The sequence below is a fragment of the Limulus polyphemus genome, unplaced genomic scaffold, assembly GCF_000517525.1.
Source record: "Limulus polyphemus unplaced genomic scaffold, Limulus_polyphemus-2.1.2 Scaffold2383, whole genome shotgun sequence".
NCBI classification, from domain to species: domain Eukaryota; kingdom Metazoa; phylum Arthropoda; class Merostomata; order Xiphosura; family Limulidae; genus Limulus; species Limulus polyphemus.
This window is the reverse complement of record NW_013667993.1, coordinates 148,151-167,958: the sequence shown is the minus strand read 5'-3', so window position 1 is coordinate 167,958 and position 19,808 is coordinate 148,151. Positions and strand designations below refer to the sequence as shown.

Sequence of the window (19,808 nt, the reverse complement as noted above, 5' to 3'; positions counted from 1 at the left end):
TCAGGTCCTATGCTGATTTTTGAACTACTTTCTTCATTGTCAGTCATGTTCAGTCTGATGTATGCAATTAAATACTATTCCCAATACTACACTTGCTACTGTAAGAAGCTTCTGTGTAGGACACTAAAGTCAATCTCTGACCAATATACCTTGTCAAATGGTCAATAGGTCCTCTAATGTATGTAGAAATCAACTTCAAGACCATATTTAAGAATACCAAACAAAAAATCCATTGGAGCTGCATCAGAGGACTTGACAGGTATGTGGTCAAATGGGATTGTTGTAATTTCAGTTTCTTTTATCATTATGCATGAGAAAACACCCATGGATTCTGAGGTATGACTGAAAGTTGGCAAACGTTTGGATTGTGAGTGCCTTTCTCAGTTTTAAATATTGTTTATCACCTTCATAGTGGTTCTAATTGATATGACCATCTTCATCACAACAGCATTCTTTTTTGGTCAAAGAGCTTTAATTAAACCATAGCTTTTACTTTATAGATAGGGAATGTTGATCCAAATTGTCTTAGTATATAAAGCCAACATGTTTTAGTGTTCTCAGTAGATGTGGAAGGACATGTACAGAGGATTAGGCAGAACAGTAACAGGCTCCAAAACCATATATCTTCAAGAATAAGTCTATCTATAGTGGAAGTACACTGTCAAATGGTTGGAAGTTTACTGTGGACTAAATACTTTGATGCCAAACATGTTGCATCTAGTGCCATGGTTCACATATGTGATGATTGCCACTGCATTAGCACATTCAAATAATTCTTATAATTCTCTGTATACACTAAAATCATTTGTAATTATGCTATCCCATTCAATCTTGATATTAAAATTAATTAAAATAATTCATATAAAAAACTATTTGGGATCAACAAAAGAAAAGAGAAGAAATAAATTTCAGGTTGATAGTTATCTGTTTTATTTGATTTAGACCTTGTGGCAAAAATAATTTAAAAGCAAAAAATGGTCATTAGTAATCACAGCTTTTACTGCTTTGAAGTCACAAAGAAAAACCCAGTATCTTTTTTAGTCATATTGATAAAATGCACTTGTAATATACAAAACTTTTATACTTACATGTAAATATACATTGTGGCTGTTCTCCAGACCATGTGGTATCACTCTGACATGTACGGCTATTATTTCCTTCTAAGATGTATCCTTTCTCACAGCCAATAACACAGCTGAAACCAACAGCATTTTCACAGTTTCCTATGATCTTACCATTAGTTGGTGGTGATAGTGGTGTACATGTCACAACTAAGACAAAGGAATAAATTTCTATAACTTGAGAGGATGTAAAATCAAGAATCTTAAAATAATTTTGGAAATTTGTATTTTATTTAAACCCAGAAATATTATTATAGTGAAACAAGTGACTAAGTATACATAAACCTTTCTAAAAGAAATATTCAATGCTAAAAAGTAACAAAGTAAAGAATAATATTTATATGTACTTTTTGTAGGTTTAGGAATGCAAAGAGTTTCATTTCCTGACCAAGAGGAGTCTTCTTGGCATGTTCTTTCTTCACTACCATTAAGAATAAATCCTTCTTCACAAGCAAATCTACAGACTGATCCTACATCACTCTCACAGCTGCCATTTATGAAACCATTAGATGGTGCCTTTAGTTCAATGCACTGGACCTCTAACAACAACAAAAAAAAAAGTACTAAATCGCCATCCAACATTAGCTCAATACTTAACTTTTGTATCAATTTCTTTCTTCTTTCATTATCTCTGTTTAATAATGCATACAACATGGAATACTAATATCTTGCCTCTAGTTTTAAATATCTAGTAACAGGAGTTAGAAATGATAAAGTAACTTAATTTAATACTTAAGGAATATAAATATTTGAATAGTTAACACAAAATTACCAAATACATATTTTATTGTTGTTTTTGAATAACATTTAAATAACTTTCTTAGACAAACTAAACAGTTTATAGGTGCTAAATAACAGTTTTTTGTTGATCAAAAGGCTTTCAAAGGTAGTAAATAATTATAAAAACAGCATAAAAAAAACTTGACTTAAATCCCATAAATCTTGTCAACTACTCATACAGTAGTCACTGAATTTAAGGACTACCAAGTATTTTTGCTTGGAATAATCAGAATAAAGCTACTGAAGTAAGCATTGTCGGTGGACTATATCCCTCATTTTCTTTAATTAAATGGATTTCTTCAACAACTTAATCTAATCTTAGCTCCATTCACTAACCAGAGATATTGGCTCGAATACAAGTAGCATTCCTAGCCCAAGATTCATCTTCCTGGCATGTGAGGTACTGAGATCCCATCAAGATGTAGTCAGGGTCACATTCAACAGTACAAACAGAACCAATATCATTACAGCATTTTCCTACCACATACCCATTATCTGGAGGCTGAAGTGGTACACAGAATTTTACTGCAATTAACAAACATTTGTCCCTTTACTGTACATAAAATATAAATTAGCAAAAAAAAACAACATATAAATAAACTTTTAGTAAATTATGCCAGAAGTTGAATCATGCATTATATTTCAATTTATATTACATTAAGGTCTTTTATCTTTCACTGAACACAATCAAATTTTTACAAAACAATTCTTCAGATAAGGTATGTATATATCATTCTGTATTAAAAATAATTAAACTACTAGTACTTCTTACAGAAAAACAGTTGTTGTCTTTCAGAAAAATTAATATGTATATATATATATATATATATATATATAATAGATTTATTTCCATTCCTGGTTTGTCATCTATAGTCATAACAGATAAAGCTTGTGGTAATAGCACACAAAAAGCATTGGGGATATCCCATTTATCAAGCAAAATCCAAAATGCTGCAGTCAAACAAGTTGACCATCATCAAAAATCAAAACAAGGGTATGGAGGTGAGTGCTTAAACCCACAATGTACCAAATCTATTTCCATTGAACTTAACAAAATTTTAGATATTTTGTTTGAAAATATAAAACAGTTATCAAAAAGTTCAGAAATTTTTTTTAGATTATAAAAATTAATACTCCAATTATAAGATGTCTATATAATCTAGATTCTTTAAAAACAACCAATTCTGTCACCACCTATGATTTTACCATGTTATATACTACAATAGATTTAAAAGACCTTGTTGGAGTATTTAACAATCTGTTTGATAACTTTATGGATGTAGAGGTGGGTATTACAAAATACAACTTTACTAGATACAATGCAAAAACATACTGTCTTTCTGTATTTATAATAGTTATATAACTTTTAATCAACTGGTCTATAAATAAATGGTGGGTATTCCAATGGGTGCTAAATTCTCTTCAAATATGGCCAATGTGTATCTGTTCTTCTTTGAATATTTATTTTTAAAAAAGTTTAAATCCAAATTCATTTAACTATACATTCCAATATACTGAGGATTTAATTTCAATAAATAAATTAAACTTTGCCCCAAACATAATATATCCTAAGGAACTGACAATAGAAAAAAGCAATAGGAATGATTCTTATGTTAATTATCTAGACATAGACATTTATTTTGTAGAAGGCAGAGTTCAGTTGACCATTTTTGATAAAAGAAGGAAATTTAATTTTCCCATCCTTGGTTTACCTACTCCCCATAGTTTTATTCCTAATGTATTGTTAAAGGGATTATTATATCACAACTGAAAGATTTTTAACGGTATGCAATAGTAATAACTCTTTTATGGATAATGTTTCTTTATTCATAAATAAACTAAAAAATAATGGATATAGAAATATACAACTAAAAAACTTTTTACTAATTTTTATAATAAATATAAATTTATTTTAGACAATAAACTTCCAATTATGGAAAACTCCTTACTTAGAGATTGTTAGTTTATCAAGGGTGACCTTGAATAACTAACTTAGTTTTAAGAAAACAGTTTTTTATTCAGTATGCTGGGACTGGAAAGACCAACTTCAAGTAGCTGGACCTGCCTCAGCTTTCCTGTGTCATACTTGAATAAATCTCTGATAATTTGTAAGTAAGTTTTCTTACTTTAATTTTCATTTTTTAAGACCTTAAGGGTGGTGGTTGGGAGCTCTATATTGTAGAAATTTTTGGTGGTTTTGTTTCTACTTTTAAAACTTAAAATAATTTTAAGTATAGCTGCCTTCCCACATCTGGTTGCAGGCAGCGAAAGGCAGTAGGAGGTGAGACGTTGTGGGTTTAAGCACTCGTCTCTGCACCCTTGTTTTGATTTTCCATGATGTTCTACTTAATGTTCTACTTCAGCATTTTGATTTAACTTGATAGATGGGATATCCCCAATACTTTTTGGGTGTTATTACCACAAGCTTTATCCATTATGACTATAGCTTACTAACCAGGAAAAGAAATAAATGCATGTATGTAACCAAATCACTTGTGCCATCTATTGAATGGCATCACAAATAAAAATCCATGAAAAATTTCACATTTTAGGTATACAAGATTCAGACAAATAGAAAAATAACTGTGGTATATGCAACAACCATCTTTTAATAATAGAACACAATTTTAAATAAAACTGCTCTCCTCACAACAAGAACATGACTTTCAGTAGGACTGTACATGAGAATTGATTATATCTTTATTGATGTAATTTTTAAATGTAGTGCTGAGAAACTATTTTTTCAATATATAGTATCACTTTTAATATAAATAAAAACATTACAGTTTATATCAGTAAAATATATGAAAATTTTGAGCTCTGTACATTGAATCATTTTGATGCAATGAGTTACATATGACTAAAGAGTACAATCCGAACATCTTTCCCATACAGTACTTCCCAGAAAAAAAAAGTCCTTGTTTGGAAAATGTTCACTTTTCTAAATGTTTTCAAAGTGGTATGAATACTATGATTAGTAACTATTAGCACCAACAACCTGTAATGTGGCATTTTTACTAGTGACTATTAATGTAGAAATTTGCATGTCATTTTAAACTTTATCAGAATGCAAAGTAAACTTCCAACTAACAATTTCTGAGAAAAATCTTTTAAAGATGATAGTGCTTTACCATAATTAATGAAAAGACTTACAATTAATCACATCCAGTTCACAGATGCCATTTCTACTCCATGTGCCATCCTCAAGACAGATGCTCTGGTTACTCCCGTACAGAGTGTACCCAGGTTCACACTGAATGAGACAGACAGTCCCAACTGCTATATCACACTCACTGTACAAGTAACTATTGGCAGGAGGCTCAAACTGATGACACTTGCCAACAAAAACGACTGTAACAGCAGAGAATTCCTGTTACTCCATATTACTTCTATATAAGTAAGTAATCTTAGATGCAGGGTAAACAGTCCTGAATGACCTTGTACTTATGTATAAAGAGAGAACATGTAGATATAATAATTACATGTGACTTGCATGGATGTATTTATATATACATATCCAAAATTACACATACATACAAAAATATATATGTAAATATATCATAGATTGAGAGATGTTATTTGAAAACCTACACTTACATAACAGGAATGTTATATAAGTTAGTAAACACAATATTGCCAAGTAATTTATTGCGAGTTTTATTAATATCAACAGATGTAATGTGTTTTTGAAATACATCTACTAATGATGGTGGTATTTGTGAGACATGTCTACATTGCTGACAAACTTAATGTACTCTTGGGATGTAGTTCTAATACTGACAAACATAATGTACTCTTGGGATGTAGTTCTAATACTGACAAACTTAACACATTCTTGGGTTGTACTGCCAACACTGACAAATGTATTCTTGGAAAAGTTAACCACCATTGCAACATGTTATTGAGAGAAAATTACAATACAGCCAAACCTCATATATTTTTGGGACATATTCCAATATCGATAAATGCAGTGTACAGATATAACATATTATTAGGAAGTGTCACTATCACTGATAGATGGGAATGAAGATTTGTTTTCTGCCAATTTTACATGGTTAGATTTTGTGGACTTAACTAACTGAACATTTATATAGACAGATGTTAGAATAAATCATTTTCATATATACACAAAAAAGGATACATATTCTTAAATATATTAGTACTATCATAGTTAACATGCTACATTTGATAAAATGCTCTCATTAGCTTAAATTGTGAGGTAAAAATAATGTTAGTGACAGAGGTTCTATTAATGTTTTTCTCAACAATTTTCACACTAGTTGGATAACAGCTGTACATTTATATTTACTTTGCAATCTCAGGTTGACAACAGCACCATAATGGTAGGGCTTCAGTGATGATACTGAACAATCAATATACAGTTTCTTTTTCTCTATGTTTGTGTTTCCCTCTTTTATATTGCTTTTCTTTCTTCTTCTTTTCCTTGTTATTGTTTGACTTTTTCCCAATTTTCATCTTTTCCATGATCTAAAATTGTCACTGAATTTCAAAATCTCAGAATTATTTGCATGTCTTTTGCCCACTTTTTTGAAAGAATATTTACTCCTGCTAAAATTAGGACCACACCCCACTGGACAAGATCTTTGAAAGAGATCATAACAGCATGCTGGTAAAGAGAACTTTTGCCTGAATACAGACAAAATAGGGTAGATATAAAAACATTTAAACAATTACTCAACTGGATAGAATCTAAAACAGTGGAATCGCTTGGAATCTATAATGTTACTAAATGAACCATATGGGATTGAACAATAGCTGCAATTGAAAATTTCAATCTAATGAAGATAATCTGGTAGTAATTGAGAAATAAGAAGTAATGTGTAATATTGCACCTGTATCTCATATGTATTATATACAATATTTGAAAATAAAATAAAATGGTGATTCAAATTTTGGCATTTCATATATTTTGTGTTTAAGTGAAAACTACTAAGATTGTTTAAAAATTCTGAACTATGTACTTATATTAAAATTGTGACAAATGGTTACCAATTGTGGTCATGGTTAGTAGCCTGTACATCACCTAAGTCTAATAATTAATTATTTATATTTTATTTATTACTAGATAATAAACACTAATAAATTTATCTTATGTTTCAATTGCTAATCTGTTCTGTTATCTAGAAAGTCTTGAAATGGACAGTATGTGGTGTCTGAGCCAGGATTCAATTCTGGGTTTTCTTGTTAGAATGTCTGGTGTGTCGTCCTAGTCCTTTCTCCCATAAACTTGAATTAACTAACTACATGAATGGCTTTATGAAGGATATAAAAGTTTTATTGACTTCTATATGTTAAATTGGCTGAGTGCATTATCAGTTCGGTGGATGCAAAAGGCTTTTCTTGTCTTTCATTTTCTTTTTGTAATTAAAGCCATTATTTTTATATTATTCCATTGTATTGTAATTCTTCTCTGGCATGATGGACTATTGCAGATAGATCTTATTACAAAGGCTTAAACTAGTTTGATTTTTACAATGCATTGGACCTTGCATTCGAAAGGGAAGTTTTTGCTCTCCTTCAGACTTGCTGTTGAGCTACTCACTGTGGAGGCCTGGCTTCTGAATTTATTCAGTTTACATATTCTTTGTATTTTCAGAGACCTTTGACATAAAGAAATATGGTTGTGTCTGAAATTTTGTTTCCTACTTATTATTGATGTTTACTTTCATTTTTTTGTTTCTTACTTTATCAAATGGTCATGGTATCAATTATTGAAAAGGGTTTTATTAATGTGTTTTTCTTATCTCTTCTTACAAACTATGGACTAGTGTTTTGCAACAGAGATCCTGGGACCCTGGGTGGTAAATGATAAACTTAAATCTGGGACAAGTGCCCCATATCTTGGGATTTTCCAGTTTTTACAAAACCTTCTATAAAAATTATTTCTTATAGTTTTATGTGTACCTGTTAGCTCCTATGTAAAATACTTAACTATTATTAGAAAATAACTAAAATTGGCAGAGGGTGAGTAACAACTGATTGATTTTCAGTTTTTATTTGTTTAATGCTATTTATCATTACAGATGGGTAATTTGTTATAGTTTTGTCATTGTTATTAATTTGTCTGTATAATAAAATTATGTAGAATGTGGTATGCTTCTAATAGCCTTAGTAAATATTGTAAAACACAAATAATGTTTTATTCCTTTGCAATAAGAACAACAGTACCTCTTTTTACACTCTTGTCAATGCACATAAAAATGGCATCTACATGCTAAACATGCTTGAAATAACACCTAATTTATTAGATCACACAACCTCTCTTCTATAATGTCATCAACAGCCATTCACAGCTTCAGATACCATTATACCACATGGGATGATCTGTGTTGCTATATAAGCTGATATACTTCCATCCAATGAGAGCCAAGCAGACTAGTGACATCAGTCCAGGGCACACAGTTTCGCACCCTGGAATGAAGGTGTGACAGTGTGTGTGTGTGTCATGCTTGACTTTGCATCATTGCTTCCATCCATATGGGTTTACCTTTACAAGATTCATACCATGTTTGCTTCTATTATTGTAGATAGTGACAGACTCACAAGTTCACAACCCTTAATTAACAAACAGTATGGATAATTCACCCACGAGTAATGAATCATTTGCATGGCAATACTTTGAACAACTTAAAAAGCAAGAATCTGGAAAATGTAAAAAAATGTAATGCAATAAATCTGTGGATTGATTCATTATTTAAGGAATAAACATTCAACCAAGAAACCTACTACAGCCAAGTATCCTGCTGAAGATGATGGTGGATCAAGTGATGTGAAAAGGAAGTCTTTTAAACATGAAATAACTACATTCGTATGGAAGAAAACAAGGGAAGAAATTATAGGTAAACTTGCAGCTGTTCATGGATTTTTGATAAATGCCATAACAAAATTATGTGAAAAGGGTTTCACGTTGCCAAACATTCCAGGTCATGTTATGAATCTTGTGTACAAGCAATATGATGTAGCTAAAGAGCGAGTAAATTCGAAAATTAACACAGGGTTAAGCAGAGGATCCAGATCTCTTGATGAGTATACATCACTAAAAAATCGCCATTACCTGAATATTAATGTACATGCAAATAATAAGTTTGGAATTTAGGAATGATGAGGATGTTTTGTTCTATGTTTGCAAAACTGCCATTAAGGCTGTATAAATAAGTTAGCTGAATTTAATCTTTCATTAGAAAAAGATATAGTAGAATGTGTTACAGATAGCACAAGTGTAATAATTAAATGTGGAAGTTTAATTAACAGTCAAACTCATCATCACATGTGTTATGCTCATGGAATATACTTAGTTGCATGTGATGTTTTCTACAAGAAAAGTGACACCCTATTAGAGATCAGAGAGTCAACAAATGAGTCTGGTGAATCAGCAGAGTTAGAATTAGAACAGGTGGAAGATAAAAAATTTAACACAGTGACTACAATGGATGATTTCATAGCAAATTTGTTGATTCAATTGGTAAAGATGAATGTAGCAATATAAATATTTCCAGTGATTAATAAGGTTAGAAAAATAGTGAGAATGTTTAGAAAATCTCCATTGAAAAAATTAAAATCTACAGAAATATGTTAGAAGTGAACATTGAAAAACTATTAAGTGCAGAAAGAGTATTTACATTTATTATTGATGAGCTGAGTGAGCAAAGATCTCCATTTTCAAACAAAAAATTAAAAAAAATGTAGAGATCTCTCTACCAAAGAAACAAAGAAAGGAGGGGCAAAATATTGGTTAGCCTTATAACATACTGGAACTGTGGAAAGAAATACAGTAATCATGATGGCTGACAAGAAGGAATATCAGCATTAGTGGCAAAGTCAACATTATTAGTTCCGGGAAAGAAGATATTAGCAACAATGTTGGATCATGTGAGAGCTAAAAATTCCAGCGAGTCTCACTCTCAATCAGAGCCAGAGGACAATGTTTCATCACACTATCAAACAATGACACTCACAGAAAACTTGACATGGCATTAGAAAAGGTTCAGACAGGAAAAAAATATGATTGAAACAAGAGTAAATATCTTGGAAAAAAAGTTTGAGAATGAACACATAATTTGTATCTAATTTTCAATACTTTGATGTCCATTCCTCCGACATCAATAGAGTTTGATAGAACATTTTCAGCTGCAGGTCTCTTTATAACCAAGATGCAAATGAAACTTAATGATTGTCTTTGCTTTCTAAAGAGCTACCTTTAAAAATAAAAAGAGATTAGTATTGTACTTGTGAGTTTGTTGTCTTTTTTCTCATTTGTTTTGCAAATGCTTTTATATTTTTCAATGGAATATTTAACTTTTTGATTTTCTTGGTAAAAGAAGAAAATGTTTTATTCTGAATGGAATATTTAACTTATAAGGTAAAAGTTAAATATATAAATTTTACTTGTTATAATATATGGAAGTACTTTTGAAATAAAATTACACTGGAACTGTTTTATTTTCATAACTAAGTATTATAGCTAACCTCACATATTGGGATTTATCTTTATTTGTGCACATATATATATATATATTTAAAACAAACTGGGAAATCCCGGGATCCTGGGACAATGATTAAATTTGACCCAGAAAACCATGATAGTGAAAGCCTGTGGAAAGGAGATATCCTATTCTGGAGACTAAAGTCAATGACATCCATCTTTACACTTTTGAGGTCATTTGATCTCTAGTTAAGGTACTTGTGTTTCCTGTAAACTCCTGTGGTACAAGAATTATGTGTATTTATAAACATCACTTCTAACAATGGGAATTTAGTTTTCTTTGAGTTCTACTGGGAATTTTAACTAATTAATGATTAGACTTAGATGACTGTATAAGCTACTAACCATGACAGTAGATTATAAACTAATTAACAAGTACAATATTTTAAGTATTATAAATTATTTTAAAATAATAAAACATTATAAAACAGTCATGATATTTATTTTCTTCTTATATTTTATGACTACCTGAAAACAAATAAGACTGTTTCAAACATTCAAAGTCTTTTAACATGTACAATTAATAAGTATTACATATATAGTATTTTATAATTAACCATACAACTTCAAATGATCTGGTAAGAAGTAAGAAATACAGTACAATTGGTTATCTGAACACCACAAAATATTTGTCAATACTCATAAAAACTCCTAATTATTAAACTGCAAGTATAAACTAGAATAAAATGCCATATTTTTACAAAGTTTACAAAATCTTATTAACAAATGTCTCTGGGTTTTATTATATTTAGCAAACTTCACCATTAATAAAGACAGTTATATCATAAATAAATATCAATTTTTTCATAACTAACAGCCTTAGAGATCATAATGATAGTTACCTACTATCTCCACCCTTATTTCTGTTAATGTACTAAGTGGAGGTTTGCCTTGATCTGTAGCCTCAACCACAAAAGAAAAGTTTGTTGTTTTGTTTAACTGTAGCATAGTGTTGAGAGTAATTTCTCCTGATGCTGAATTAATATCAAAATACTCCAGTCCCTGCAATTATAACATTCAAAATATTTTTTTATAAAATTTTATATACAAATAGAGATGATTCTTAATACTTATATTCAACCCTAACATATAAGTATGTTTTGAAAAAAAAAGGCAAACTCCTAAAACAGTTCCCAAAAATCTTAGGGTTTCTTCACATTCAAAATAATATTTGGAATCTGTTCATGGTGTATGTGTGTGTCTTACACTATATTAATAAATGTTTAAGAACCATTTGAAGTTTCTTTTCTCTATAATTTTAATATAAGCTGAATTATTAAGAAAAATTTAAATAGATATTGATTACTTACCAATGTAATCTGTTACTGTGAATATATAAAAATATTGATTACCTGAGTAATAATTTACATAATATTTTTTATTTAAGAAATCTTTAGGCTAGTTTCCTTAAGCTATCATTAGACAAACAGATAGGTAGTGGTCTGATTAGTTAAGAAGACACTAGGTGGAATGTTTACAGTATATTTTTTAACCGTAATCAGACTACTGACTTTCAGTTTGCCTAAGATCACATAAATAAGAAAATGGACTGTATGATGTGCATTTGCCTTTGAACTACATGTATATGTGCATTTAGCAGTCCAAAAAATTATAAAGATGTAAATAAATATGACATAAAACAACGTTTATAACAGTAAAGATTTAAGCAAATACCATATTTTCGGGGGAATCTTTTATTAATCCATAACTAATATTGGCATTTTGTCCATAGTCTTCATCTGTTGCTGTTACTTGCCCAACTCTTGGGTTGTCCAGTAGATTGGAGAGATTTACAGTCCAAACATAAGATGAGTTCTCAAACTTAGGAGCATGGTCATTGATGTCCAGCACTTCAACATTCACATAAGCAGTATCCAGTCTTTCAGGATGATCTAGAAAATAATTTCAAATTATTAAATTCACTGTTTAGTATACAGAACATTATTTTGATGGTCATCCAAGAGATTATGAAAAAGTATTTTTACAAATTAATATTATGCAAGTGTTTAATGAAATTGTAAAATATTTTTACTTCTTACAATATTACACCCTCCCTCTTTGATGTCTAATACATCCAACAGTTAGGTTAGCTGTCTTCTTAATCCTATTACAAAAAAACAACATAGGGAATACCATTACATAGAAAACTTCCTAATATTCTAATTTTATTTTAATGTTTAATACAATAATACTTTTAGAACTTATTTTTTTCAAGGTAATTCAAAGGAGTTTTTTTTAATTTGATTGCTATTTAAGACATTAATATATAAAGTAAAATTTTTTTATAGTTAATATGCAGTTACACTAACACTCAAGAAGTATATATCAAAAATTATAACTAATGAAACATTTATATTACACAAGTAAGTCAAAAGATTACCACACCTACCACTTAAGACATGCTTGGAACTGGAGGTCAACTTTAGCCATGACTAATTCAGATTAAATGGTATGGATATATATATATATATATATACTCATGAAATAAAATTATAACCTGATCTTTGCTCTCAGAAACTGTTTATTTGTGAAATATCAACCCTAACACTTAAACTAATGACCTGCCAGGGAGACTTTTGAAAAACAAAAAAAAAGACAGTTAATTACACTAGTGAGAAGACAACACTACCACAAAATACTTAATTACATTCAATTTAATTTTACAGGTACACACACATTTGTTTCTAAAAAATTCTAGCATGGATATCACATCTTTACACTTCTATATACAATACAATTCAAACTAATGCAATTCACAGTCAATATAAATATAACTACGCTAAGCATACAACTACATAACCAGTTCAACAAGAGCATATTGAAACACTTATACATGCAATAGTAAAGGGCTAGTTAGGATGATTATTCTTAAAGTAAATCATATAAATCTGCATTATTATTTCAATCACTAAGTATGTTTGAAAAATCATGATAAATGTGATAATGACTAATAAGCAAAGCTTCATTTATGCGCTTCTTTCGAGTTGCTAGCATTTCAACATAGTAAATTAATGAGTTGATTTCTCATGCAGATATGCTTTACCTACAAAAATATACTTACACTGAATAAATAAAACACAGATACCTAAAGTGTGGTATAAAAAGGAACATAAAAAATTATGACATTTCACTATGTTAATGTGGCATTATGAGACAATAGCAATTAAGAATTTTTTTATCTGTAGAATTGAAATATCATAAAATATCACGTACAACAGAATTAAGGAAATTTAAAATTATTTACCTTTTTCTTTAACAAAAACGGAGAATCTGTAAGTTGATAAAACAGTCAGGTTGTCTACTGCAACCTCTAAAGCTCCACTTGATTGGTTTATCTTAAACTCTATAACACCATCTTCTAAGAAATAATTCATTTCATCTTCATCTTTATCATTAGCAGATATCTTTAAGAGAAGAAGATGATGTGAAGGCTTACAAATGTTTGCACATCTTCATTTATATTGTAACTTTCTTTCTCTTTTTCAATATTTCTAAACTTCCATTCACTGTAAAGGTAAGCTTATTTAAAAAGTACATGATATAAACTTAATGGCACATGTTAGACTATTTTTGGAGAAACTCTGTATCAAAAGCAGTTATGTTCACTTCTTACAAACAAAAACATTATCCAAAAAAGATTAAACAATTTGAAAAGTTATCTCATCCTCTTTCTTTGATTCCTGATGAAGAAGAAATTTCTCTATGAAAGTGGTTCAGCTACCAGGTGCTTTAAATACTATTTAATTATGTTCAATGAACAACAGTGCAGTTTTAGTTTAAAATGATTAATGTATATAATAACATATTATTCTGTATGCTTTACCCTTTTATCTTTATAAAACTAGTACCATATGAAATTAAATTATATCTATATAAATAGAATAGTTAAAAAGCATACATACAATGAGGCTATGTGTTAGGAAACCACACCAGTATTACAGGTACAACTTTTAAATGGAATCAGACAATTCACAGCCATTGTAGTTTTAGTTTAGTGTTTTTGTCTCTTATCCACAAAATTAAGTCTGGCCTTATACATGATCAATTGCAAAAAAACATAAATAATAATTTTAATAACAACAAAATAGAAAGCTCAAACAAAAAATCCAAAGATTTGATTTATTTTGGAAATGTCAAGGAGGAACTATAAGTTAATTCAACTTGCCTTCGATGTGCAGTAAATTTTGAACTGTACAAAATTAGAACTGATGATTGGAAATCTTTATTATCATTAAATTTTAAAACAAGTCATAAAGAGAACACTTTGATTACAAAATGAAATTCTTCAATGATTGGTGATTAGTTATCTTTGGTAATATCAACAAGTTATAGAGACGACAGTTTGATTATGAAGTGAATATATTCTAGTAGTGTTTAATGATACAAACAGTTTTTCCATACTGTGTATTACTAAGATACAGCCTTTAATATTGCTCAGCATAAAGCTGAAACTCAAGCAGCCAAAAGATATAAGTATGGTATTCTCAGGCAAAACTGGTATCAAGAGAACATACGAGTCACAAAAGATAGATGATTCAATAGGAAATGTATTTCAGCGAATACAAAGAACAAGAGCATCTAATACAGTTCTCATGTGTTGTGCCTTACTATACTTGTTGACTTATGGTGTTTGAACTTTAATACTGAACTAACTGGAGTAGGCAAGAGAAAAATGTCTTAATGCCAGGATGACAAAAAAGTACTGCATCAATCCAACATTTTCTATCAGACAACTAATGCATTATTTAAGTGTTAAAACTAGTTCTTTAATGCTTGTTTGTTTGTAGTTAAGCACAAAGCTACACAAAAGGCTATCTGTTTCTAGCATTGTAAGTCTGCAAACTTACCGCTGTGCCACTGGGGGGAACCTTTAATGCATTATAAAAGCTTTAGAGAGTTAAATTAATAGTTCCATATTGCTAACATTCAATAAAAACAGAAATTCTTACCATCACATTGACAGAAGTGCCAATAGTAGCATTTTCAAACACTTGTCCTGTGTATTCAGACTGTGTGAATTGTGGGTAATGTTGATTGTTTCCAATAACCTCAACAATCAAAGTAGCATTAGAAGACAGCTGGTCCATTCCTTCTCCATCATAAGCTGTTATCACTAACTGATACCAGGAGGGTCCATTAGTTAAGGGTTTATTGACTTGAACAATACCTAGAGTTGGATAAGAAACATAACTTTGCACTTATGTCATCATAAGATAAGAGGACAGCTTGGCTAAAAAAAGAAAATTAATTAGTTTGTACAAAATATAAAAGGAATATCTATAAAACATTTGCACTTATATCTTCTGTTACCTTCAACTGATAGTTAGAGAGGAGTGTTATTAGTGAGTAACACATTATATTAAACAACACTCAAAATATTGAGATGCACAAAACATTATTAAAGCTCCACATTATACATAGTTACATTCAGTTGATATGAAAAACATTTGTTACAAACTGTACAACATATAGAATAATGAAGTGTAGAATAATTATTAAAGCTAGGTATTTACATTATTATATAGTAACCTTCAGTTGATATGAGGAACACTTGTTACACTGTGGACAAGGTACAAAATACTGACCTGCAGACTAATTATTAAACCTGTGTATTTACATTATCATATAGTTACAGTCAGTCGACATGAAGGCCACTTGTTACAATTATATAGAATAATGAAGTACAGGATAATTATTGAAGCTGGGTATTTAAATTATCATATAGTTATATTCAGTTCACATGAAGAACAGTTGTTACAACGAAATAGAGTAATAAGGAGCAGGATAATTATTAAAGCTATATATTTACATTATCATGTAATTACATTCAGTTGATATGAATCATATTTGTTACAATTTGCACAATAATGAGGTAAAAGATAATTTTTAATGTTATGTATTTATAAGAGATTGATCTTTCATCATTAAATCTAGCCTTGTTAAACTAAAATAACATGATAAAAAAGCATTAGCTAAATAATTGCTGGAACTGTTTTCCATGTCAAGGAGATAACATGAAACTTTTTTGTGAAAACTACATCTCTGTTTTTTATTGGAAAACCATTAAAATTTTCTAAGTGCATGAAACATACATTTGTTGCAAAAAACCAAACTTTTACATAACATTTCAGACATTTTTTGAAGTACATGCTTTGATATTCAGATAGGTCCCAGATTCATGCAAGTATGATTAAAAATTTGTTAATTACTGCTAGAGATAAAGCAACAATTGAAATGTTAATGATATTTTATACAAAATTACAGTTAACATGCTTTTAATAGTTGTTTATTTTCTATGAATATATGTTTATTGTTTTCTAGATTATATAATATGGTGGTCCTAAAAAAAAATCGTTAATTGTGACAAATCAACTGCAAGCACAACCATGTATTGTAATTACTAATAGTACATGTATAATATTAGAGAAGACTTATTCTTAGCCAAACACACAATGACACAGCATAAGAACTATACAAGCACAGGAATTCTACAAAACATTATTGAATGAAGTACTTTATATCAGATGTAATAAATATACAACTTAACACCAAATAGTACAAAATAATGAACACAATACCTGATATGGAATCAATCCTAAATTTGTCTCCCTCGTTTCCAGCTGTTATTCTATAAATAACATCATGACTGTCACGATCAGTGGCAGAAACATGTATAATGATGCTGTTGACTTTAATACTGTAAGGCACAGTGGTATTATACAAATTCTGTGAGAATTCTGGAGAATGTGTGTTATTTTCAGAAATCATAACTTGCAAGATCATATTTGAGCAGAATATCCCATCACAGGCAGATACAGTAACATTAACTTGTTGAAGAGTGTTGTTTTCTAAAGCCTGGTTAAGGCGAATCATGCCTGTTTCTGGGTTTATGGAAAATAACTGGCTTGAAGAATGGAGGCCATACTCCAGTGTTCCTTCATTCTCAATCACACCTGTTTCTGTGTTTATGGAGTAAAACTGGCTTGATGTATTGAGGCCATACTCCAGAGCTCCTTCATTCCGAATAAAAAGAAAAATACAAATCTTTCACACTTTTAGAATGTATATATATACATATTAATCTTTAGTATCAAATACCCTCGTTATTCAATGTTACCACATTTTGAAAGAAAATTATGTAGAGTTTTTTTCCATAGTATGTAAATGAATGTGTCCCCATAAGGGCTGTTTTGAGTTTTAAAATTCATTGAGCAATAAAGTACTGAGAAAAGAAACAATAAGTAGTGCTTTCAGTAGTCCTGGTACTGCTCTACCTTATGACAAGTCAATAGGAAATGCAAATTATGAGTACTGTATTGATTTTTGCCAAAAGTCAGTCATTTACAGTCAAACCGACCCCATTTTAACATCAAACACACACACACACATATCACTATTATATGTGTAAAGTATATGTAATGGAACAAAAACCACGTCACATAAGAAAACAGGTGTGGTGTGTGTGTGTGTATATATATATATATATATATACACTCATAACATTGGAGCATTAACTATGTTTTCATGAAGAGTGATAAATTCAGCAACTGTAACATCCTATATATACTCTGACATTCATAACACTGTGACTTATAATATTCATACTCTTTGTTTTTCAAGACTGATCAGCAAACATGCCTACATGTGGAAAATGCAACATAGGTTTACTGACATTTATGTGGTTTCTGGGCACTTTCAAGATCACATTACTGATGAGACATGGTGAAGCAATACTTCTGATTACACTGACGACTAAGGGAAGAAACTAAGTAAAAGATCTGAAAAATGAATGTGGCAGAAAATGAGAAGAGACGGGTACTCACAGGTTTGTACATGTCATATGATAGACAAGAAGAGTGATGAACTAGACTTCTACTAGAAGGATGATGGGAAAAAAGGAAAGCCTAGAACCTGAATTGGGAAGGTTAGGGGTAGACTAGTCTAGATGAGAAACAGGAGTAAAGGGCAAGGTTGAGAAAAAAGAAAATCCTGGAAAGATAATAAGGACAGAAGTTGTATAACATCAAGGGAGAAAAGAACACCACTGAAAACATTCAGGCAAAAAAAGCACAGCCCAACAAATATCATATACACAAGGAGGAAAAGAATTACAGTAAAGAGGAACATAACCCAACCCAACAAGTCACAACAGCAGGGGAGCAAAGTAAGGAACGACAGAGCAGAAGTGGACAGGCTAAGTCAGCAAAGAGAGGGGAATGGACATTTACAGAAAACCTATCTGAATTGTACCTCAGATAGAAAGTGGGGTTGGAAAAGGGAATAGAGGAGGGTAGTGAGAAAAAGACGAAAAAGTGAAAATAGGGATCCAGAAAGTGAAGTAAATGGTAAGAGGCAAAATTCTCATGCTGGCTAAATAGATACTAATGATATGTAATCAAGAAAAGGAAATAAAGAAAGTTTACAAATAAGGACAAAATGAGTCACAAATACAAGGGTAATGAGGCATTCATGTATGAGAGAGAAGCTACTAGAAAAGGAAATGGTATAAAGCCTAGTAACAAGCAAGGACAGAAGACAAGGTAAACCCCAAAACTGTGGATAATAGAGTAAAAAACAAGAAATAATAATGACCACAGGCAAAAAGTAAGGATAGGAACATACCTGAGAATGAAATCTAGAAAAAGATTGGAAGGCTAAAGTTGTTTCTCAAATGGTAAGGTATTACCAAAACAAATTAGGTTAATTCTTAGTCCAAAAGATCATTCCTGACTGAGGAGAAAGAAAATTGACCAATGGGACAGAAGTAGAAGGCCCAGTAAGTACGTGGTAATCTCCAACACATTGAACAATGGCTGCAATGACCATGACAGTTAATAAGACACTAGAAGCCATAAGATAAATAAGGCATGTGTGTGAGCAGCATCTTTCCCACAATACTAAGTATAAGTCATGGTAATTTGAGAATTCAAGATAAAGATGAAACTTTCTGAAACAAAAGCCAAACAAAATGAAAATCAAAGTTTCATTAACAATGCAAATTTCCACAAACTGAGTTCAGATGAGAAATTTAGACACGTCTTATCAATACAATGTTGAAGAGAATAATGAACTTACCACAATTGCAAGTGCATAGGAGGGAGTTACTGTGCATGGAAGTTGTGTCACCCTCCTAGTGATGTAGGGCTTTTGTTGCATGATTATATCATCATGCACTAGTGCAGTTCATGTTAAAAACTTGCAAAATTAGGTGGGAGTTGCCTCAAGGCTAGTGGCATGCAAATACATTGGGCAGGTGCATGAGGAAGATAGCTAAACTGTGTGAGGAGGTGAGTTATCATCTTGGAAAATATAAATTATTTTAAGAACAATCTATAAAACATTCACTTTTCGTCATAACTTAAATAACAGTTAAATTTCTGAAGGAAATTCATCTGGCTCAATGA

The 19,808-nt window shown here is 30.6% G+C and overlaps 1 protein-coding gene across 1 annotated transcript in view; it reads right to left on the bottom strand.

The window, feature by feature from the left end:
* Positions 1-19,808, bottom strand: part of LOC106466797 — a 124,056-nt gene that overhangs the window by 13,714 nt on the left and 90,534 nt on the right. Inside the window, exons 37-45 of the mRNA XM_013927100.2 lie at positions 16,983-17,417; positions 15,354-15,571; positions 13,649-13,808; positions 12,079-12,296; positions 11,247-11,406; positions 5,055-5,252; positions 2,238-2,426; positions 1,469-1,660; positions 1,089-1,271 (exon numbers count right to left, since the gene is read on the bottom strand). Of these exons, the coding sequence (XP_013782554.2) occupies positions 1,089-1,271; positions 1,469-1,660; positions 2,238-2,426; positions 5,055-5,252; positions 11,247-11,406; positions 12,079-12,296; positions 13,649-13,808; positions 15,354-15,571; positions 16,983-17,417 (1,953 nt within the window). The remainder of the gene's footprint in view (positions 1-1,088; positions 1,272-1,468; positions 1,661-2,237; positions 2,427-5,054; positions 5,253-11,246; positions 11,407-12,078; positions 12,297-13,648; positions 13,809-15,353; positions 15,572-16,982; positions 17,418-19,808) is intronic.